Source organism: Hippoglossus stenolepis, chromosome 1 (genome assembly GCF_022539355.2).
Source record: "Hippoglossus stenolepis isolate QCI-W04-F060 chromosome 1, HSTE1.2, whole genome shotgun sequence".
Lineage (NCBI taxonomy): Eukaryota > Metazoa > Chordata > Actinopteri > Pleuronectiformes > Pleuronectidae > Hippoglossus > Hippoglossus stenolepis.
The window spans coordinates 22,152,718-22,177,696 of record NC_061483.1 but is presented as its reverse complement, the minus strand read 5'-3'; the positions used below and the strand labels follow the sequence as shown (position 1 = coordinate 22,177,696).

Sequence of the window (24,979 nt, the reverse complement as noted above, 5' to 3'; positions counted from 1 at the left end):
GGATGCATTCCTGGTTATGTATTGAGATTGTGAAAATTGCATTAGGGGTGTGAAAATTGGTGAAAAGTGAATAAAATAAAAACATGGGTTTGGGGATTGTGTTTGATTAAAAATTGACGAAACCAGTCATGTGGTATGAGGATAAAACAACTAGTGTGTGATAAACAGATTCTAAATAAATGAATGTCAAGGAAAATGTTGATAGAAGCTGTATTGCGCAAACAAAATCCTGTATCCACCCCTGATCCAGATCCACCAAAATTGAATTGGTTCATCCCTGACCTATACCCCATCCTTCCACCAAGTTTCATGGTCATCTGCTCACGGACAGGGGTGAAAACATAACCTCATGGCTGTTTGGGTGGAGTTATGGACATCAGGTCATGCTCATTGAGGACATATTTTAGGGATGTCGAGGTTGAACAAATTTATGCTGCTGATCTAAATCCAAAGTTTAGCCAAACAGAGCTTTTTAAATTGCTCTGACTGCATGTGAGTCATTTTGTCTGCAGACGTGTTGGGTTGTGAACTCTCTGTAATCATTATCGCATGGATGTTGTTAATGAATTTTACTTTCAACATGACATTGTGCAACGGTGGCAGTGCTTTTTCACAACTGAATATTCATTTTCACAATCAAATGTGTTTTTTTATTATAATTTGATTAAATAACCAAATTCATTGACAGCCCTAGATGGCATTGCCACCTAAAGCACACTCCAGTGTCTTTGAGTGGCAGAACATCAAACTGTCACACAAACATGCAGCACAAACAAGCCTATGAGCTCACTCCCAACTCCGACTGAATCTTGAGCACTGCATCGCTGAGAAGGGACCTTGGAGGGAACATTTTTGGAGAACGAGGCCCTCGAGCGAGATGGGGTCATGTTGTCAAAAATGTTGACTATTTTTAGCATGTGTGGAGATAGATTGGCTGCCATCTTTTCATTATTTCTGTGGAAACCCCCCTCTGACCCCTCTGGAAGAGAAGGACTTGAGCAGGCAAGGCGTAATTAAACTCTCAGGAAGGTCATGTGCTGTTGAATGCTTTGCTACCATTTCTCTTTACTTCACAGTGTCGTCTAAAATGATACTGGACACACTCATTTCGTTTTGGTGAGTGCAGTATTGCAAAATGTTTCATAAGCTCTGCAGTTGACACATTCTCTGACCCTGATTAAGAATGTAACATGAGTTAAATTAGTTTAGACTTAAACATTCTTATAGTATGTAATTTCACAGCTTTCTGACACATTTGAACACACATTTCTTCATTTCCACTACAGCAAATGCTATGCTCCTAATTTGAGTTTGTCCTACATTTACCAGACAGACCATGATGTGAATTAAGGGAAAGGTCCTGCATAAACCATGAAGCTGAATTTTAAGTGAGGTGACAGAGCTCTGCAGAACATACAACTTCAAGCTCATGACGATATCAGAGCAAGAATAGAATCATCTGAATGCTGTCGCCTCACAAAGTAAAATGTCAGGCCATATCATTACAGAAGAACTCCAGTATTTTTCAATCTGGGCCCAGTGTTTATAACTGTGGGTCTGTTATGTGTAAGAAATGTCATCAACACGCCCACACTGTGAATCCTCAGGAGGATCTCCTGCTGTTTTCTCACATTGGCTAACCCAGGCATTTTCCACAGTTTTTTATTTGGAGGCTGGCGGGAGAAACTCCACAGAGAACATTTGTGTTATCAAATACAACCCATTCGGATAAAGTCAGGAGATTATCCAGAGTTAAATGCATGTCTGAAAGCACCTTCACACAGCCACATTATAAACATAGGGCCTAGGTTAAAAAATTACCAGAATTCCCCTTGCCAGATGCAAGCCACACAGTGTGTCCTTTGAGTTTGTGTTTGAGATGCAGAGTTAGCTCGTCTTACCTCCGAAGTAGCAGCCGTCAGACAGCTTGGTCTCTTTATTGCCTTTGGTGAGGACACTGACAACCCCGTGTTGGATAAAGTACATCTTCTTGCCGATGGTGCCCTCCCTGATGATGTAATCCCTCGGCTGGAACACCTCGAATTTCAGCTTGGTGAGCATGGAGGTGACAAAGTTGGGGTCGGCGTTGGCAAATAGAGGCATTGATGCCACCAGCTTTCGGCAGTTGAAGTTGATGATTTCCTGTGTGAGCATGCAAAGAAAAAAAAAATGAGCAGCAGAAAAGAGCTGGAGCTTTACAAATGACCTGCCATATTTCAGACTAGAGAGATAATGGAGTGACAACATGGAAATTGATTATTTTTTCTTTTTTTTTTAGCTTCTCTCAGTTTTACTCTTGTTTGGATTTGGCCTCAAACGAAAACCTCTTTTTTTGGATACTCTGTGCATGTGTTAGGGTAAAATGTCAGTGAATGTGAACTGAACTGAGGGGAATGTCAGGAAGCACGCAGGCTTTTGAATGCATCACGGCCACGTGCACAGCAGATACAGACTCAAGACAAGAATACTCATATCCCACCTCTCTGAGAGGCTCGTTCAGCTCTCCCAGGATGCTCTCCTCGTCGAACATCTTGCCCTGGTAACGGTGCTCGTAGTAGTCGTGGATTCTCTGCCTCATATCTGCCGGTAGTTTATGGAAGGACATGTACTGCTCGACCTGTTTGTACTGCAGGGACACAGAGACACACAGCAATGAGGTTACTAACAGGCCGTGGCGCTGTAGCACAAATACCTGGCCACAGAGAACAGCTGGCACTGAGGTGAGACACACAAGGAAATGGAGATGGGTGCGTGTCTGAAGATCTTTCCACACCTGAAAGTCTGAAGGTTCATGTCTTTGTTACATTGTTTATATTTGATCTGTGATTTTTGGTTTAAAGACTAAACAAAGACTTTTGAATAACCTGCATCCTGTCGTCATCACATATGTGGGCTACGTCTATCTATACTTGACAATGAATGGTTTGTAGATGGGCGAGCACCTGACTTCTGTGTGTTGTCAGTTCAGCTATTGTATTCGCTAACTTTTTTGGTACAAATAACAATGAAAAGTCTGAAGTTTCGGACCCTTAGACCGAGTTCCGGTATGTGAAAATTAACCAACAGTACTGTCTCTACATGTAGTGTGGACAGAACTTAATTTCAAGGAAGAACCAGACAGGATATGCGTGTTGCGAAATTACATTTAATAAGAACGATTGCTCCTATGATAAGTTTGAGAAGAGTTGACATTTATTAAAGCACTTAGATACTTTACATTCATATATGTCTATTATAACACATCAATCACACACCTCCTAGCATGTTTATTTTGAGGCGACGGTAAGTTGAAAAAAGTGCAATACAAAATAAATGTGATAACGAGGTGTGTGCGTGTGTGTGTGTGTGTGTGTGTGTCAGGTTTGACATCATAAATTAAACCAAATAATACTTAAATTGACAAAAATAACCGGATACAGGAAAGGATACAAAATATGCACTTCAGGTGTTTTACAGGATTCCTGAGAATTACTGAGAAATTATCTTAAAAAAATTAGCTGAAATCATTAATATTTGCATAATATAATCGAAAAATATAATATCCATGCTGTGTTCACATGTACGTGTCCTGCTGATAACGCCTATTTATATACGTGGGTATAGAGTTGCAATTAATAACAAAGAAAGCCCTGTGGCTCCTCAAACAACACACAGCTTTTCTTTTACAGTGCAGTGTGTGTTTGCATCCTTCAGTCTTCATGCTGTTTGTTTAAAACAAATGTATCAAAAATGTGTGTCAGATGGCCTCTCACTGATTCTACCGCACTGAAAGTAGAGACGCAGATCAAAGCACATGGAGAGCACCTCGGGAATAATAACAGGTAGAATCCTTGACCGCTAGAGTAAGAGAGAAAAAAGGAAAAGAGGAAATTAACCATTCATAGCTGGAGGTGCTCTTTGATCACCATTTCTACGCTGCCAGTGGCCTCACCCCTCAGTGACATGGCTGACCTCAGATGTCTCCTTTGTTATCCGACTCCACTAACCTAGTCACTACAGATCTTGGGGGGGAGTCATCAAAAGGCTGATCTTGTGGAAAAATGGCACAGTAAATAAGGACAGCTGCCTCATACGTTGTCAGACTGTTTTCTGTGAGAGCAGGAAGGCTGTGACTTCCTGTGAATCATGGGACGTGTGTGGAGCTGGACGGAAACACATACCAGAGTTAAAATCCTGTGCTATAAAATATCCAGAGGTGAGGGCTAAGATCACGTCGGGTCAAGGCTCTGTAGGTAACATCATCTACCTTTGCACTGGCCCACACAAACGTCCTTTATGCAGCCCAGACGTTCACCCCCCCATCAGGTGGGTTTTAGTTTGCCTGTGTTTGACCAGACTGAGAAAACAGTCTGGAGTCAGAGTGCGTGCTGATGAGGCTGCTACCTTTATTGTGACAGTTAGCTGCACACTGTGTATGCATGTCCCTGCTGGTAATCCCGTTTTTAGTGCATTGTTAGCATCACAACGACAAAATATTTGCTCCCTAATATCAGTATTGCCATCGGTCCCCCAAAGAAATCCATATTGGACGGGCTGTACTGCAAGAGTATATAATATAAATAACACGTGCACATACTGTACATGCCATAATTCAGCAGATAGGGTTAGATTATATTATACTGTATGTCCAACACTGAGAAATGACTCAGTGGTTTATACCTAAAATATGAGTTCAATTCTTAGGAATGTCAAGTGAAGTATTTGACAATTTAAATGCAGGAATAAGATGTGGAAAGCAGCTTTAAGATATCCACTAGGGTGAGAGTTTCAGTTTTTATCCCCCACAATCCTCTTGGCATAAAAGTGAGCATTTACTGATCTGATGATGAAAAAAAAAATCCTTCCACAGAGAATAACTGTTGCTCCTCTACTCCAGAAAAACGGCTGCAGACGTCCATTGGCTGCCGAGTGTTTCAGTGAAGATGGTGCATGTGTGTGTGATACCAGGGTGAAGATGACAGATGTAACCCACATTTTGCATCTTATCTAATGTCTTTATGTCTCCTGCATTAGACATGCCAGGGCATTCTATTTCAAAGGCATGGAATTATCATCTCCCTCAGAACCTTTTTTTTTTTTTTTTAAACGATCATGGAAAAAAAGGAAAGTAATATTGTCATAACATCCATTTATCCTGAGCTTTATAGCATGTTACGATTTGATTCTCCCAACATGAAAGAGCATTTGTCAAAGGAACAAATGCAAGATCATTTCTTTTATATTGTGATGAGTACAACTGCACTGCTTACAGTAGATCAGTGTCTCATTGAAGGCATTTCATTTTTACTAATTACTGATGAGTCTCAGAGGAGGGGCTGATTGGGACGGTGCTCTCCTGATGCTGTGATGAGCTGATAACACCCACTGTTACAGGAAATCATCTTATTGTGGCACAGCCACCATCAAACCACCACCAGGAAGATCCCTGCTCTGCTAAATCAAATCACAGTCAGCATTAAGGAGCCTCCCTCACTGCTCTCTAACAACCACGGGGGTCAGGATGCAGGGGGGGGGGGCTGCTCAATATTTAAGAGAAGCCAAGGAAACCCATGGAATTCTATCTTTCTTTCCTTGGGTTCACTATTTTTGGAAATATATTTCCCTATCTGTAAGGTAATGGCAAGCAGTCAACAAGGTGCTCAGCATGAGTTAGAACATTAACACATTATACCAACCAGCAGCTCTAAAGCTCAGGCAACAGAGCACTCGCCAGGCAATTAGTCGAGTCTGGCAACCTCCAAGTGCCAGCAAGACTCCATGAAGTGACTGTGCCTTGCCCAAAAAAATCCTTACATAAATCCAGCATGTTTTTACACAACAAGATATAATTTGTTGACTAGAACCTCATCCAAGGCCCAACCTTCCCCTTATGAAACCACATTTAAATTCACGGGATCCAGATTTTTATTTGGATCTGCACAAAATTGCACATAAATATTAGTCCGCTAAACATGTCAGATTTTTTCATCAAGATCCATGAATTATTCTCTGAGAACTAAATTGCTGAAAAAATTCCCTGTCTCACAATGTTAAAGACATTTGAAAAATGCAATGGGTTCTTCCCTGACTCATACTGCATCCTTTCACCAAGTTTGAGGGAAACCTGTTTAGCTGTATTGATATAATCTCCATCACAAACAAACAAACAAACAGACATGGGTGAAAACATAACTTCCCTGGTGGAAGTCATAAGTGAGGTTGTTGGTAAAAGCTTTTGCTAACGTTGGACACAGCCAGACTAGCTGCGTAGCTTGTTGCTGGACTGGAACAACAAGTATCCCAATCAGAAAAGCTACCATTGTCATCACAGCAGCCCAATGAGTAATTTTGTTTGTATAGATATAATATAACCCATCCAAAACCACAACATAGTATAAAACTAAATAAATAAGTGGTATTGATATTCTTTTCTTAGATGGAGTAAGAGGGACATATAATTTAAATTCTTTTTTTTCTTTTATATACTTGATTTTCGACTTTATTACTTTAAGTTGCAGTAATACTCTGTCATACTTATATAACTCATATATGTGAAATTGAAGTGTTTGATTAAATCTTGGTTTTGACTTTGCAGTAAATTTGTATGCATAAAATGATGAATATTTGGGATATTTCAGTTTTTCAAGTGTCGTAAAGCCTAATGCACAAACTGTCAAGGTTAAGAACCCTACATTAACTTACTGTCCTTTAAGTACATTACATTACATTTTTGTGTATGTAGGTTAGCCTATTAGCTTGCAGCCTTGGCCATATTTTAGTAGCAGCATAGTTGGCCCACTGAACTCTGTAGCTCTGTCCACAATATTCAATTGAAAAAAATCCTTCCTCTCTTCTCAGTTTTCATCCTTCTCTCACGTATCCATCTTTGGTGTGTTTCCCATTCATACTCTTTTTTCCTCTCCGTCCCCCTGCTCTTTTATCATGCTTTTTTCTCTCCCAATTCCCCTCTCTCTCATGCAGCTCTCCAAGCAGATGCAAATTTTTTTTACCAAATAATAGATGAATAATTCATTCCCCAACAGAGATGTCAGCCACTTAATTATACTTTCTAAATATTTATTTTTCTCCACTGTTCTCTGTCTCCTTCTCCCCAACTTTGCCCCGCATGGTCAAAAGGTAGGGCTCATATAATGAGGCTCCCTCAACTCTAAAATGTGTGAACTCACAACTGTAAACAGGAATCAGAACAGTTTGAACACTGGCAGTAGCCGTCACCTTATATTCAGCAGTGTTTATAACGCTACATTAAGACAGGTACCAGCCAATAGCCAAGTCCTATAAATTGCCTTTGCTGTGTGAAATGGCATCAAGGTTTTTAGCTTTCCTAGTGGCTCCAGGGAGCAGAATGTCAGTCAGTCCGAACTTTTGGCGAAACTGCCATGAGATTTGATAAAGGCATTCATTTTCCACCCACTGTGAATTGTATTGACCCTAACCCTAACCCCTTGTTGCTCCTGAATTTTTTTCTTTTGGGCCACAGTGAGGTTAAAATTGTCTTGTACTTAATTTTATGACCAGATCTCTGCAAAATGAATGATGACCTAATAAATTTGACTTTAGTGTTAATAGTATAGTGTATAGTTTTAGTACAAGCTAAACTAAAATGGAGAACATGGTAAAACAATCATGTTAGCATCGCCATTGTAAGCATGACATGGACTGTCTTGTTTTCACTGCATATTTCCTATCGGCAATAATTGTTGGAAAGAATGGCATTAACACACTGTACATTTACACATTAACATTATACTTTTCTTATACATTCTATGACTTCAATGGCCATGTATGGGAATCATAAGGGTTTTTCGTTTACTGTCATTGTACCTTTTCCTGCCAATGCTAGAGATAGTATCTATCATTATCAATATTTTAGTGATGTATTCTTTATGATGCTATCAATAACTAGGCCATGGGTAGATAAGAGTTTGAAAGGTTAATGGTCACTATTATAGACTGAATATAAAGATGGACGACATGACAGCTCCCCTAAAAGTGTTAGCGGATAGGAGATGGATTAAACTAAAAAGTCAAAGAACAAGTCAAATGCATTTTTCTCAAAGATGATTCCTGTCATTTTAGGTATCTCTTATCACACTGATGTATGTTCATTTTTCTGGTTTGGTTTTAATTAGTTATATGATGCTATAACAAACGGTTGATATGTCATGATTGACAGCTGAGACTGACTAGCGATAGGTCAAGCATGTGTATCGGCGAGACCGAGATAAGGCGGCTCTATGCCCTGATTCCTACTGTGCAGACTGGCTTCAAATACACAAGATGACAGCATTCATATCTAGGATTGTTTGGCTTAATGTCTGGATAGTGGGAGGAGGTGGAGACAAGTCATCCATCTTTATAAACAGTACAGTCCGTGGTAACTATGGTCGACCCTCGCCTAAGCAAGGGGATTTCCTTTTGTAGGAAGCATCAATTTTTATGGGACATTAAATAGACAGTTCATTGACCTTGGCTGCACTTTGGATTTGGTTTTGGTGGTGCATTCAAAGAGCGGTATAGAGTCCCTCTGGGGCACGTCAACAGGCCTTAAGTCAGCAGTAAAAGTTGTGTGGCAGACAGAGAGGAAAGGGGAATGTAACAGGGTTTACAGTAATGCCATCAGTCAGGTCCCCACTAATGAGAACGGCTGTTACTGTAAGGCAGAATCTGACTTAAGCTACTCAACTTGTTGACAGCTGTGTCCTTTGGTTGATAGTACAGGGGGAAATCATGACTTAGCCCCCACAAGGCGCTGCCAAGTTGTCGCTATTGTGAAAGAGACCTACATCTTTTACATCATAGGGGTTTGTAAGGCCTTGATTGTTGCTGGCAGCATTAATACATCTCTGTCCCTCTAAGAGAGACAGGGACAACTCTGTCATGTGCAAACACAGTCTCCCTCTGATGACTATTTACTGTATTTACACAGGTCTTGATTGGAGGTTTGAAGTGGGGAAACAAAAGATCTCTAGAGCCTCTTCACCCTCATACAATCAGCTTCGGGCTTCTTATTAACTATTCCCCAAAGAGCTGTGTTTAATTGCTAAGTGTTAATTGGAGATTTAAAGGGGAGGGGGTGCAGAGCCCCGTCGCCATTTCCTCCTAAAGCCATTAGGGAATGGCATGCCACAACATGCTGCTTATATGCAGGTCCCTGCTGGGCAACTCTGATTTCATCACCAGCAACGGACAACAACAGAGCGTTCCTTGGTTATCCCACTCTGGATGATATTAACAGCATACTGTTTTTTAAAAAACAAAACAAGAGATGAGAATTCCTCAAAAGGATCAGCGAGTTTTCTACAAAGTATGCGAGACAACATGGATCACACATCACCTACAAATGAATGAGATTATCTATTTTGCTTTCTTTTGGCTTACAGCAGGCTGGAGTGGCAGGCGGCGTATACACCCTGTATATGCACAGTCACATGCGCAGCCATTTTGTGGCCCCAATCTGGGGGAAATGTAATTCTCTTCCTGTGATAATGGTTCTTAACATGCCTGAGACAAGAGAGGAGGTGGGGGTTGGGGTCCTCAGGGGGGATTTGAATAATGACTAACCTATTCCAGCTCACAATGTTTTAGATCGTGGTGTAAAGAGAACTTCTCGCTGGGTAATATAGAGTTTCAATGTGGAGATGAGAGAATCCAACAGATTAGCAGAGTTATTCAGAGGTCTATACCACACTAACATATCCTACAGTAGTGCACTATTCTGTTAGCCTACAGGAGTGACACTCTGATCCTGTAGAGCGGGTCTCAGTTTATCATACCAAGATTAAAAAAAGAACAGTGCTAAAACTATTTCAGTATCCAAAAAGTCACTGTACAGAACATTTTAGTAATAGGTATCATGCAGCACATGCCAAACAATAAACGGTTTCAAATTTAAAAATGTATAATTTTACTGCTTTTTCTATCTAATAAAAATCTGTCTGAATGTGGAGCGCATATCTCCAGAACCATTTCTCTTATTGGCTTCACACTTGGCATGTCTATTGTTAAGGGTCCATAGAAGTTGTTTCAAATTTGATGTGATTTGTACACCTGATATGTTCAATATTAATTGACTATATAGTAATATAATATATGATTTAAAGAAAAACAGGAGACCAGCGATCTGTAGCAGCAGGAGCTGGGACTAACCAATTTAAGCGACGTTGTCAATCACACCAACAGCAGAGCCTTCACTACAATGGCAATGACAACTAATTCTCCAGTTTTGGGTTCTGTGTACTCACGCACTTCACTGAACATTGAATAAACAGGTGAACAACTCTTTGTGCTGCAGTGGTGTTGCAGCTTCATGGTTCTGTGGACTGAGTCCTGCAGCAGGTCTTTAGTTGTTGCAGCTCAATCACTGTAGGCCACTTCTATAGTTTCGGAAAGAAAGCTGCAACCAGCATTAACACAGGCCATTTCAAACAGGGCTGGTTTAAAACGAGTACAGGCGTCTGTTATAAATTGAATATAAGGGTTGTGAATTGATGGTTGCACTAAAATATGAATATGAACATTTCATTTTGGGATCTCAGGATATTAAAATCACATGATTACAGCACTCTGTAAATAGCACCACATGAGTAGAGGAGGTGGTGCTTCAGTCATGTTTCCAATCTGACATGGACCCCACCTAATCTATGCAATCAGATACACCCGCAACAAAACGGAGTTGCAAACAGGCAGAAAAAGCACATGCATTATTATTATTCTGCATCAGCGTGCTCTGTTTATACACAGCAAAAAAACATCAAGACTGGAGTATTTATTTTTAGCCGAGTGAAAATTAATCTAATAAAGCTATTTTTCATCTCAGCGGAGGCCGTATATCAACCTCGAGTATTTAATGTGATTGCTGGGCTCTCCACTTTGTGTAACAGTTAACAGGCTGCCTGATTCCTATTTAAGAGTATTTAAGACCGCTTGCTAGCTTCTGACAGCCAAGGCATTTATCACATGGTGCCACATTGTAATAGAATTCTATTCAGAAAAGATTATACCCGTGCTTTCTGATGATAATTTTTCCATCTTTGAGAGCAGAGCCTTTTTTTCTTTCCTCCTTTGCTCTGTGCCGACAGTACACTTCTGAGATCCTTTCATAGACTGGTTCTCTTCATCAGAGTCTCTCAGAGGGGGTTCCACTGATTTTGTTTCACGTCTAAATGTAACTATTACCTGGATGTCCCCTCTTTATGCCAGCTGGACAGATGGCCTCTCGTGTTGGCCCCACAGCCATGTGTATGAAGGTTGCATGTTCTACTTTCTACAGCTCATTTACAGTGGATGAATGCACAGCCATTTGTCGGGCAGATAATTGTAGCGTTGGTGATGCTTGGCACAACACTGACCTGATTTTTTCACTTCTTTCTCCAACTAACCGGTGGTCCATATCTACCGTCTGTGCCATTGCGAGTAGTGAGCCATATTTGAGACCCCGTTTAGACCTGGTATTAACATTCGTCCTGAGTGATCTGATCACAAGTGGTCAGTGCTAAGAACTGGTCTTATGGACCCAAATGTGTCCTGAGATCTGATCAATCAGACCACATCCGAGTTGATCTGGGACACGTGTGGCAATATTCTTCTTGCTGTGTGAATGTAAATCTGTCCTGGTTCACATATGAAAGACCGCCTACTCATCTGACGTCCACGGACCCGTTAGGGTTTCACAAAGAATCTAACATTTTAAACTTCTCAGTGACCATATGGTAAATTGTTTGTAGCCAACACCACAATATAAACACTGACCAACACATAATGATCAATACTTTTCTTGAATAGGTCAAATCTTTATTCATAGCTGCACAAAATCATTCATTCAACCATTCCTAAAGCCCAATTCATGCTTCTGCGTCAAAGCTACATTTATGCTTCTGCGTCTAAGCTACGTCGTAGGTACGTGCTGCAACTACACCGACAAAAAGCTAGTGGCGGTAGAGTTTCTATGCTGATGTTGAGTGTCTTCACAGTAGACACATCCAGGACACATTGTAATGCCAGGTGTGAACAGATGAACTTAGCGCTGACCTCTTGTGATCTCTCAGGATGGATGTTAATACCAAGTCTGAACAGGGCCTGAGTTGATTGGGGGTTTACCAATGAGCACTCTCTCCAATGTCATAAACAACACAGCGATAACACAATAACCTGCCTACTGCAGCTTTTATCCAGCTCCATGCTGGTCACTATTCATTTTCATTGCTACTCCACTCCACATTTGAATTGGATAAATATTATGTTGTAAGCAAGATTGTCAAAACACATATCAGAGATTTGTGGAGCTAAACAGACGAGTAAATCACCATTCATGCCAGTTTGCAGACTGCTGCTGTATGTTAATGATGCAGTTTTGCAGTCTTGCCGATAGCATCTCTGGAATATCAACACAGGCGCATTTGGCTTCCAAATACAAAAACTGAAAACTACAGAGCATAATTTCTCTGAGCCAACAGGCAACAGAAAAGAAGGTGGTGGCATTTTGAGCATTTTAATAATGAGTCAAATGTCACGTTTTTCATATTTCACAGTCCGTAAACTGCAACATCAGTTCATGTGTTGACTCAGCACTCCAAACACTCTGATGTCGTTTAGAAACCAACCAAGGCAGTGACAAACTGTGACAGAGTAGTTTGTATGAGTTAGTGCTCATAAACATATTCATGCTATCAAAAAACTTGAACTTTAACTGAGATAGTTAGAGATTTAATTAACACAAAAAAGCTTAAAACATATTTAAAGAAAAACATAGCCCAACTATCAAAAATCTAAAAATGTTGTGTGTTTCACATTAAAATCTGTTGATCTTTGAAAACAAAAATCCAGGTTATTAATGTTAATGCAGATAAAGTAATATACTAGTTACCACCAATCTTTGTAAACACTAGAGTAGAGCAGGTTTTTAGTTTGAATTCTGGTCAGACACAAAAAATGAAAAAATACATAGTCATTATCATTCACACTCTTAAAATGTTTATATACCTCAAAATAATATATATATATATATATACAAATTGGGGCTTTCCTGAGGGTAATCACATTTTTTATAAAATAAATAAAATGTCACTTCAAAACTGAATTACAATTAGTACATTTAATTTTCATTTTTAATTATTGTTGATTTATTATTAAGTTATGTTTAAGTTGTGTTCTATTTTGACATTTATAGAATTTATAGTATGTAATTTTACAAAAAATATACAGTATTTTATGAGCTTTCAATTAATATTTTTCTCTTTTTCCTCTTGTTAAGGACACATAAAAACAGAAACAAATAGACTGTCCATGCCTTTTGACAAAAATGAAACGGCAGCATTATGGACTAACTGTAGACAGTGGATTTCTGAGTAAGACCATAATTAATGGAGTTACAGTAGTTGAGGCGAGATAAATTATGTGACCTTGGCCAGGTTTCTTAGATGATAAAAACACAATTGCACAACATTCTTTATGTGGGATTTATAGCTCAGCTCTTGGTCAAAGACCCCCCCCCAGATTTCAAGCTGAGTACTTGGTAAATGGTGCTCTTTCACCAAGGTTTGCCGTGATATCATCCATGCTGGAGGTGGGACCAAAGACAATTACATTAGATTTGGAGAAAAGTTCTATTAGCAATGAGCCCACCTGAAAAATTACAAAAGGCCACCTGTCACATCTTTACCTGGTTTCTTACTAAGTGAGACAGCATAATATCACCCAGCCTAACAGACAGGTGTATTATACAGATGTTTTTTGTATCAACTTACTAATTTACTTCAGATGCATACAGACACCGGGATGGAGAGAACTCATATAATCATGTTATATTTTCACCTTGGGATGTCAAATAATCTTGCAAGAATCATTTGCTGCACATACTGTACATTAACTTGTTCCCAAAAGGAAACTATCTTGTGCGCACAAGCAATTTGTTTGCGTGGGAGTTATTGTGTGCAAGTAATAATCTTTTGTGCGTGAGATAAAAAAATTATCAGCTGTAGGGACTTTAGGGGCTCTTTAGTATTTGTTATATTAATGTATGAATATATGGAGTAACACTTGTGAGCGAGCTGGACTGCTCTAATCATGTGACACACCTCACTCTCCACAATCTTCATCATACACACCCTCCCAGTTTGGCCTTCTATTTAAGCTGCAAAGATTTCCCATCACTCCCTTTGCTTGTCAATGCCTCTGCTCCCCTTGGCAAGTATTGCTGCCTGTTGTTTCAGCCCCTCCAACACCCCAGAATCCACCTGTAGGCAGAGGCATCACTACCCATTATATTAATGTAATCTTATGTGGGGAAGTGATGAAGTTGATGGAGCCTAGACGACAAAGTAACTATGTTCTGCTGCTGCAATAAACATTTCAAAGAGTTGTCTGATTGAGTTGTCAGGGCTGGACACTGGCTACTGTGACGCTGGTGTCTCAGTGAGACGATTTTTATCCAGGCTGGGTCCCTGCAGACACGAACAGCTGTCTCTGTCATGCCTCTCTGAAAACAGTCACCTGTCTTCCTCAATACTCCAGAGACTGACCGATGGATTGTCCACTTCTCGAGTATGCAGATTATGGTATTAGTCCAGCAAGGAAAAGCAGAGTGAAATCTCAAGGAAGGAGATCTCGTTGTCACACGACTTGTGCAAAGGCCAGTGACACAAAGGTTTACGACTTTGAAGGAACTAACCCTGATTAAAAAATGGAGTTGGTATAGTACAGTAGTACCACAGCCAGATGAGCACGCAGTGACAGTGCAGCCAGAGAGTGTCTTATCACTGAGGCATGTGGAAAGATAAATGAGGGAATCCGCACTTTAAAAAATTAATTGCAGTCTGCAGTAATAACCTTTCTGCAGGCAGGCACCATGGGAGGCTGTGGGAGCACAGGGGAGCCTTTTTAGCTGGCTGGGGGATTCTCAAGGCGCCTTAGGGGGTGATCCCGGAAACAGCAGGAAATGGCTTTGGCCGCACATGCTGACTGGTGCTGAGACAGGCCAGCTGTTCGCCAGACTAGTGGAGAGCGTTGAACTGAGAGTCGGTTCACTCATCTTTCATTTAATAGCTACTCAATTCACTTGCTTTTGTCACATCCCCACTTGCGTGTTTTACTTTTTGGATTTAGTTACTCACCACTGGATCTGTCAGGTGTTCATTTATCCAGTGGTCTTTTTCTTCTTTTGAAGATGCAGCAACACACAGCCATTACGTCAGCTAATCTCTACCCTCTGCTCGTCTGCCTCCTCCTTTCTCTCTGCCCTCTTTGCTCCCGCTCTCCCTTTTTCATTCGGGTGGGGTCTCACGAGCCTCTGTCTCCTCTCCCCGGAGGCCGTGCTCTCCCGTCTCCTCCTCGCTGCAGACAGTTGGACAGCGTGGCAGCCTTGCAGCTCAGCTCATTATCGCCCATGCTGGGCCCACAGAGGCCATGGCACTGTGGCACATGTTTCGACCTTCATGGCCAGGCATCAGGGCTTTTCTGTCCCTGAACTGAGGATACTGACGCTCCTGTCTGTGTGCATATATGATAACACTGCAAAAAAAACATCAGGCAAAGATAAGGACGCCTGGCTCACTATGACCCAATTTTTAGTAATAGTACTCTCTTTGCTGTTTGTCTTCCAAACAAACCAAGAAACGAGGCTGTTATTTTTAGTTTGTGAGAAGCTGACATTTTGGAGATGCACAGCTTTACCATTTATGTCACTTAGCAGTTGTTCCATAGTCCAAGAAAGACTGCTGCACATATTATATATTGCAAAGAATATGGAGAAATTGCACAATTGCACATTATTGTTATGGAAGTTTTCTGGAAGCTGGTGAAAGGAGAACTCAGGCAGCAGCTGATGTCTTATGCAGAAGGTTTTAATGTAGACTTGATGCATCAAGGAGACCAGAATGTGAAACAATATACAAACGCTAACAGAGTAACATGAGCAATTGTCCATGAATGGCTAGAATTGCTGTTACTCTCTATGTTACATGTAGGTGTTTGCATCCTATTGGATAGTTAAGCCTTAAGTATGCATTCCTAAATCACATTGTGTCCTTATGTCTTGCCACTGAAATACGCAGTAGAGTTAGAGTTGGTGCCTCTCTGTCTGGGCATCTCAGTTAGATATGAAAGTGCCTAAGCGTAGACACTACAATGTTCTGTTGGTTGGTCCTTTATCTATAACCTGACCTTGGGTCCTGCTTGGAGAGAAGGGAGTATCTGTGGAATTAGACAGGCACTATTCTCCTGTACAGATATAATTTAATATATACTGTATACTTAATATATAGTGGCATATACAGTAATGTGAGGATGGTCAAAAATTCCTCAACAGTTATATTGCACATTTAGAAACAAAAGCCTTGTATATAGTATAACTATCTTATTAGATATAGTATTTGTATTTATATTATTTAGTCTAGATTTTATTTCTATTATCTATTTCATTACTACATTTCCCCCCTGTGCTAATACTTCAATGACATGAGTTTGTCTTAGCATCTTCCAAAGCACTGGGAATCAAAGTTCCAAAACATATATGATGATTGTCTCCGAAATCAAAGTAAGAATGAAATGTTAGAGAAACGATAGGAGTGAAAAAAAAATGTATACTAGAAATTATATGTTTTTTAAGATATGCTTTGAGCATCTTGCCTTTAGAGAGAATAAGGAAGACATGCAGCAAAGAGTTAGGCCAGAACTGAATCTGTGGCCGCTGCAGGATGCCTCCATATATGGGGCACCCACACTACCAGGTGAGGTAACGGGGGTACGAGGTGCAATTGTCTCAGTTTTGTCGGAGCGTGTCCCACATTGAGAGGACTGATGGTGCTTGTTTTTCCTTTTTGGAAGAGTTATGATAAAGCTGCAATACCGACACGTCAGAGTGAGTTTTGTGGCTGTACAAACGGAGACATTTTGTGGTGAAGTGCCACATTTAACAACAAGACGAAACCCAGCATCCCACCTTACTACCACACAGCCATCTTGACTCACCTTCTCCTGGTACTGCCGCCGAGATGAGTCCAGAGATTGGATTAGCGCGGTGGCGTGGCCCACGAACATGGCGTAGCAGGTTGCGCCCACGATCATGCTGAGGATGGTCAGCCACACGTCTGTCATGCCCACCGGGGGGTACATGCCATACCCTATACACAGCATGTGGCTCATAGCTTTGAAAAGTGCGTAGGAGTACTGCTGTCCCCATGTGTCGTTCTGGATGAAATAGAGGAGACAGGGGTCAGTTAAGGTGAACTCATCAGAACACTTCATTTTTCCATCGTGCACACTCTTTCTCTCTCATGAGTGAAGGCGACACATTAAAGGTCAATGAACATCCTGACAGCTCACACAAACACAAACATCCAATTACTTAAGACAAAACTAATGGCATGTGTCCACTTCAAGTCATCTTATTTCAATATGGAGCAGCTGGCAGGGCGAGGCACACTCTTCAATATGCAAACATTTGCAGAAAGCAGACATTTGGGCAGGAGCCTAAAACAGAGCCCTGAGAATGGGCGGATGGAGCGTGAGACACTAGAGGCTTGCATGACAGAAAGTAGGTCAGCTATTTAGAAAAATATGATTTCTCTGAGTTTTCTCATTTGTAGATAGATTGCCCCCTTTCTCCTTTGGATCCCAATGGTTAGTTCATGGCAAATCAATATCAACTCTCTCCTGGGGTGACATGTCCAAATTGCTTTCAAACTCATTTCCACAATGGGGAAAAAAAGCCATAGGAGAGATAGCGATTTTATTAGTGCCCTCCTGAAAAGGTAAGGAGTGATGACCCGGTGAGATAATGGGACTGCTACAGTAAGAGAAGACAAAAAACATCTCCTAATGATCCTAATCAGGGGCAGACCAACTGTGACTGAGTCTATCAATACTAACAACCTCTTTGTCTGCCAGGTACTGTGAACACAGACACAGGGAGCTTTCCATCAGAGAGGTGCCTGCCCCCGAGGCTGGAATTAATTCAGAAAGATATATTTGTTATTCTGTCACACTGAGAAGCATTCTTCTATGTAATGCAATTAATTAGACAGTGTTTACTGTGTGAAACAAAACAAACTCCATTTTGATGTTAATGAAAGGCAACATCCCTAAACTAAACTACATTAAGAGGGCCTCTCTGCACCTCATGCAACGTTTTTTTTTATATTGGTGCTGCAGATTGATTCCTACAGTCCACAGCCTCTGTTTATTATGGAAACATGAGAAGCATAGAACAATTTATTCAAAACTACCGGAAATCATCTCGTGAGAGGGCATTCGGCATGTGAGCCATGAGTCGCTGACGTAGTGTTAGGATTTTTATGATAAAAAATAATGAATAACTAAAATATGGCTTTATTTTTGGTAAAAGGAGTAGAGGTAACATTTCTTTGTGCAATATTGAATAATGTGCAATAATTCTCATGTCTGCTCTTATTTATCTATTCAGTATATATTCATCTATTAATTATTGTTTTTATTAATATTTTTATTATATATATATATATACTTTACATAGCTTTTAAACCTACTTAGGAAATCATGCCCTTGTAAATTACATTTGTGAGCTGGATGTAACGTAATCTCGTTCTACTCTGAACTTGTTTATAGTCTGAATGACATCAAACTAAGAAATTTGTATTTTGTGTAAAAAACAAACATATACCTCATGTTGCGGGAGTATTTAAACCTGCCTTTCTTTGCTGTCACTTCTATCTATTATGCAGTTTTATTTCTCAGAACAAGGTTTTCTCGCAAATAAAAAATAAATGGATTTGTGAAGAAATACTATCATTTAATCCAAAAGAAGACATCAAATCCAATCTTAATCCATGCATACTGTAATGTCATTTTATGATCAAGCACAGTTATATTGCCTGACAGCTCTGTTTTATATAATTTAAGATAATCCTCTCGCAACTTCATGCTCAATGCATTTAGAAGTCAAAGGAAACAGAAACATAAAACTGTAAGAGATTACCTATGTAATGGATTTTACCATAAGGAGGTCTGAATATAAATATGATATTTGTGACTTAGTCTATATTAACCCACATAAATTAAAGACAAAGAGGTTGAATAAACTAGAAAGTTGGAAAGAAGCTGTATATTGGTTAATTTTTAGGTACCGGCACTGCCCCTTTGCAGGACCCCCGCTCCTCAGTGTGTGTGTGTGTATACAGCTCTGCAGAAACAGGTATATGGAAAACTGGCAGTAAAATTAGCTGGAGTGTGAAACATCTCAAGAGACAGTGATTTGCAACATCTGTCATTTCTTATGATTAAATATAATGGAGGCAGATTCTGTGAAACAAGTGAGCATGTCAGGGAGGCAGTGAGGCATGATGAACCAAATACATCATACCTTGAGCGATGTAACTACTCATGTGACATCTGCTCTGGCACGAAGAGCTGAACAATCAACTGACTGGAAGCAGGTTTAGGTAAAAACTCAAAGCTGGCGGTTGTGTTGTCACTGTTAATAAATGTAATATTCTGTCTGTGACTTGAATAATTAATTCACTTCAATTAATTCACTTCAATAGTTATTTTGGTCGCTTTTCAACTGTACTTACCTCCACCAAGGACATTTTTTTTTTTTTAACTTTTTTTATTTTCACCATTTTCCCAGGGAATAATGAATTGATCTATTGTGTGAAATTGGTGCAGCAGCTTGATTGAATTTAACAGGACTGTTGCGATCTCCGAGTGCCATTCCGGTTTAAGTGATGTGTGTATTTTCCTCCAGAGAGGAATGTGATAAAAACGTCTGTAATCAATATATGGACACAAAAAAGGTGTTTGCAATAAATCGATGTAGCGAAACCTTCTTGGTCGACACATTGCCAATAAACCTTTTCAGTCACAGACGCTTTTATTGCGGCATGCAGTCATTTCAATTTCTCACCGAGATGACCTGCAGAACACAAAAACTCCAAACATTGACCTATTGACCACAAATTGACATGCATAATGATTGGCAATCAGTTAGGGGAACCACTCCTTAGGTTAAATATACAGTGTGTTGAGTTATATCATTTATATTATATCCATTTATAGCAGTAAGGGCCCCTTGAAGCACAAAACCTGGTTATATCTGAGATTCCTTTGTGTCTATACTCTTTTATAACATGTTAAGTTAACATGAGGCCATCAGCTGCGGGTGATGCACAGTCACACATCAGGTGTGACACAGTCCGCTTCCATAAGCAAACAGAGAGCTCTATTATAGGTCAGGCTTTAACACAGGCTCTAATCCTGCAGCTGTTAACAATACAACAAAATTAAGGCACAGCATGAGCGCTCACTGGGATCTGTCAATGTACAGCCAATATTAGACAGCAGCCGTTTGTCCTATTCAGGGAAATCAATGCTCTGTGCACTGCCTCGCTGCCTCTCTCTCGCTGCCTCTCTCGCTCCCTTCACAACAGGGGCCGATGTCAAAAGCCCAAAATAAATAAAAACAATTATGTTTGATTTAGGGTTTAAAACGACAAGATACGTGAGGCAATCCGTCAAGAGGGTTTTTGTACAGTAATTATAAGCTGACAGATGGGATAAGACAGGGCGTTATCTAATTCTAACAGGCAGGAAGAGCACTTACCACCATCTTATTTTTGGACACCCAGCAGTCGGGGGGGAAGTCCTGCAGCATGGGCACCAGGAACTGCAGGCAGCCGTCCCAGTGACACAGCAGCAGCATCATGCCGATCAGGTTGACGATCCTCACCATGGCGCTGGCCAGGTCATAGGTCATGTGGAAGATCTGAGGGGGTGGGAGGAAAGGGAAGCAGGAAACGGGTTAGGGTGGGATGACTCAACACGCTGATGGTCAGATCCCTGAAATCCCCCCAGATTGCAATGCACACACACACACAAATATACATACGACCTCAAGGGAGATTTTCACTCCTCCACAAGCACTTCAATGGTCTTTTCTTTGTTCACGTCATGCACAGGGTTTCGTGGTTTAGGAATTAGATGACGACAAGCTGTGTAAACCACAGCTTTCTACATTGCACACAGATTAGCTGGTGGATGCAGATTTTGCCTGTTCTGAGAATGGCCCACCGGGAACGGGTTTGGCGGACTGGGACCGGAGCTTTACCTTCCCCCCCACGTTTGAATCGCTCTTATCATCAGCCACTCAGCCAAACACAATAATGGTACAAGGGTAGAGGTGGCCACGCTCCTGGGGTGGAGAGTGTTCACAGGCTGGGTTCGTTAATCCTAATGATAAATATACTCATAAGGCGCTGCAAGGCTTCTGGGCCGGTGTAGATTTTAATGGCCTCAACCATTCAAAGCCTCTTAATCCCAATGAAGACCAGAGTGTGCATCGCTAATCGCCGCACTCCTTATTAAAATCCACTCAGCGCCTTTTAAGAGGGCACATTCAGTCTTCACTGTTGTTGTTCAGCAGAAGGTGATGATGAGGAGCGAGATAAAGAACACCATCATATTTGTCACCTCGAGTTTAATCGCAGTCATCCTTCCGTTAAGGACTGCAGCTCGTTTATGTTGCACTTTCCGACTGAATGAATACAAATGTAAGTGTGTGTAGCTGTGTATTTGTTTTGGGTTTTTTTCTGTGTGCGTGTTGAGAGAGAGGCTGGCAGGGACCAGTGTGGCTGCTGTTGCACCATCAAATCACATCAATTTAGCTCCGTCAACAGGCGGACATGGAGCCAGAGGTATACTCTCAGGATAATGTGCCCGGGCGAGGAGCGAGGAGCCAGGATGGAGCCGTCCCCACTCACACACCCCCTCTGTCTTTCTGTCCGTCCACACACAGACACAGTGAATGTGTCTCTCGCCTCCTCCGTGCCCCTCGTGTCTTTGGGCTGTTCAGAATGTTTAGCCTTGGGCTCTTTTACATCACCAAAGCTGAGTCGTCTGCCCATGCAGCTGCACCTTTTTTCCCCCCACTCGACCCACCAAAGGAGCTAATTTTCTACACTCCCCTTCACAGCTGCACGTCACATGTGAGCTTTTGTTGGTTTTTGAGGAGGCAGCCCTTTTCTTTAAACACCACAATAAATAAGTCATGTTATCTAACATGTAATGTTGTGTGATGTCAAATTTCCTGGTGGAGTCGTAATGGCGTTCTTTAGCATTAAAGTGTTAAATTCGCTCTGTGGCGGATGAATAAATCATGAGGTATCCCCCTTCCATCTCCCACATTGAGCCTAATATATTTTTCATTTGTGAAATCACATTTCCAGACAGGAAGAGGAAGCTATATAAAACCAGAGACTGCTTTTAAATGTATAAAAACTTGCTAAGTAATACATCATTTCAAATACAACAATTCTAGGGACACTAAGGACCGACAGTGATGTAAAGCACACAATGTATTGTTTACATTTTGAATAGTTTTTATTAATTAGTTATTGGAGATTTAGACATAGGCTACATCTCAGCCCAGTATAACATCTACCCCTAGCCTATATCTGCAAAAGGAAGCTGTATATTTTGTCGGAGAATAAACCTGTGTTGCTCGCTGTCTGCATAATGCTGAACTATAGCAACATATATTTGTTATCTTCATCTTGTACTGATAAAGTACAAAACTGGATAAATCTGTTCCAAAAATCTCTTTTATAATTTCCCCTTAATCCAGAACATGTACACCTTACTTGTTTTTATTTTTTTGAATCAACATCATTAACCAATCACACTTTCCTTATTGTCATTCAAGCACTTGACTGTAACATGTGTCTTGATGCAGCTAACTTCAAAAAATCCGTTGCAAAATTTTGCAAACTTTAATTATTTACCTGGTGCTTGGATAAAACTTCCCAGAGTCTTACAATCTAAAGATCTAGCCTAGGGTAGATGGTGTCAAATCTCAGAGCCCATCTGCTATCGTCTGATGAAGAATCAGCCTCTGGGGGGCAGGGGCCAATATTTTGGCGGTTCTAGTGTCGATGGCAAATATCCAGGCCAAGAGTCTATCTTCCTTTAGCCGCACACTGTTTACAGTCCAAGTAGTTTCTTTTAGTCAAATGTTTTTCCATACAAAGCAAAAATAATTATACTTTTGTAGGTGTTTTAGGTCCAGACGACATGTTGGCTCATCTCTATTAATAGATATCTGCATATGACTGCAAATAAATTAAAAAGCTGATAGCCGATACATTTCAGTCAAAGTTTTCAGCCTCTTTTGCTCTGCACGTGGGTTGTTTACCTGCAGGCAACAAAGCCTGCTAAAATGTGATTAGTCAAACTAGAAGCAAAAACCAGAAAGCTTCCGGCCCCAAAATCTTGTCCTTCGCCTATAGATTCTGCATATTCACATGCAGAAGCTGAAATATATTATCATATTGCCTTATTTTGTCCTTGTGTCAGTATAGTCAAAACTATCTTCACTTTCAGTATATTTCTGAAGCAGAATAAATCCTTTACTGTGTTTTGTAGCTCAGTCTGAAAGACTCATTACGGTTCAACAATAACCTTTTGCCACATTTCTACAGTGGAAGCTCCCTCAAAAGACCTCCGCGTGGAGAATAAAGCCTGTGAGAACTGTCACGGGTAATGCCATGCAAATCTCCAGTTTGCAACCCAAACTGTGGTGTCACTGGAGGAAGGTGATTCCCCTATCTCCCCTCACAGCTGTAATCAATTCAAATACACCCATGCCAAGAACGAACAGACATTCCAGTTACGAGAAATTGTTCCAGAGATTGGTTCAGTTAGAAGGCTGTTAAAGGATCATTATTCTGTGGCAGAGGAATGATGTCTCTGTATCTCTGCCTCTTTCTATTTATGTTTCTCCAATATTCGTATTATAAAAAAAGGGGACCTCAGACAGCAGGGCATCTGTGTTCTGTGTATTATAAACGTACTGAAAGTGTGCACACATACAGTATTTAAAAACACAGACACACAAACACGTTGTTTGCAAACACAGCACTCCATAACATGGCGTGTTAAATGGAGGATGATGGATTGCTGACCACTTTCTTTTAATTGATAGGGGCACAGAGCGAGCCTGACAGCATTAGCATCAGAATAAACAAGAGAGCTGTGATTGATGAGGGCACAGAGATGCAGCACAACACTTTCTTATGGGGGCTCTTTGTTGCTTTCACCACCCTCATAAGACCACGTGTAAGTCTGCTCGTCTTTTTTTTTCAATCAACAACACGGGTCAGATCACATCACCGGTAAGTCAACGCCCTTATAGTGGTTTCTAAAGGGAAACTAATGAAGTAGTAATTTCATGGTTGTAGGAATTTGAGATGGTGACAAAAGCCACTTCAAGGGGCCCTTACTGCTATAAATGGATATAATATAAATGATATAACTCAACACACTGTATATTTAACCTAAGGAGTGGTTCCCCTAACTGATTGCCAATCTATTGCTTTATTACTAAATTATAGAACTGCTGCTATCAGTGTTTCTACTGTAGATAGCTCCCCAAAAGGGAAATATCTTGATCGCCCCCTAATGACAAAAAAAAAACTGTCTCCTCCGTGTCAGTGAATGGGACATAGTCTAAAAGTCTCCAAACACACTCAAGATGGTTTCTGTGATTTAAGGTAGCTCTTACCATACTGTTGTTTGTGCAATGTTCATGTTTCCAGTAAGTTTGGTTTTAATTAGTTATTTGTAGATATAAAATCTTGGTGGACCATCATGATCGACAGCTGAGACTTACTCGCTATGGGTTGAGCATGTGGATTGGTGGGCCCTCGCTATCATGGCTCCACACCATGATCACTACTGCGCAGATTCAGGCTCCAAATGTGCAAAATGGCAGCGTTCGTATGCAGGATGTTTTAGCTTCATTTCTGCAGAGTGGTAGGAAGTGGAGAAACGTCTTCCAACTTTGTATAAAGTCTATGGTTTCTACTGCTGCTCCTATAAAACCTGGTATTAACACATTGCAAGTTATGTATTAGAGCAAGAACCATTTATGTGTCTCATTCACAGACATATCGATATTAGCGATGGTTTGCTGGTATACCCAGGTATGAGGACTTATTGTTATAGAATAAACAGT

At 40.7% G+C, this 24,979-nt stretch overlaps 1 protein-coding gene across 1 annotated transcript in view; it reads right to left on the bottom strand.

Annotated features, from left to right (window-relative positions):
- The window catches only part of hcn4 (hyperpolarization activated cyclic nucleotide-gated potassium channel 4), a 71,620-nt gene that overhangs the window by 12,108 nt on the left and 34,533 nt on the right, over positions 1-24,979 (bottom strand). The window contains exons 3-6 of the mRNA XM_035164942.2: positions 20,573-20,734; positions 16,966-17,184; positions 2,480-2,626; positions 1,902-2,142 (exon numbers count right to left, since the gene is read on the bottom strand). Coding sequence (XP_035020833.1) covers positions 1,902-2,142; positions 2,480-2,626; positions 16,966-17,184; positions 20,573-20,734 — 769 coding nt within the window. The remainder of the gene's footprint in view (positions 1-1,901; positions 2,143-2,479; positions 2,627-16,965; positions 17,185-20,572; positions 20,735-24,979) is intronic.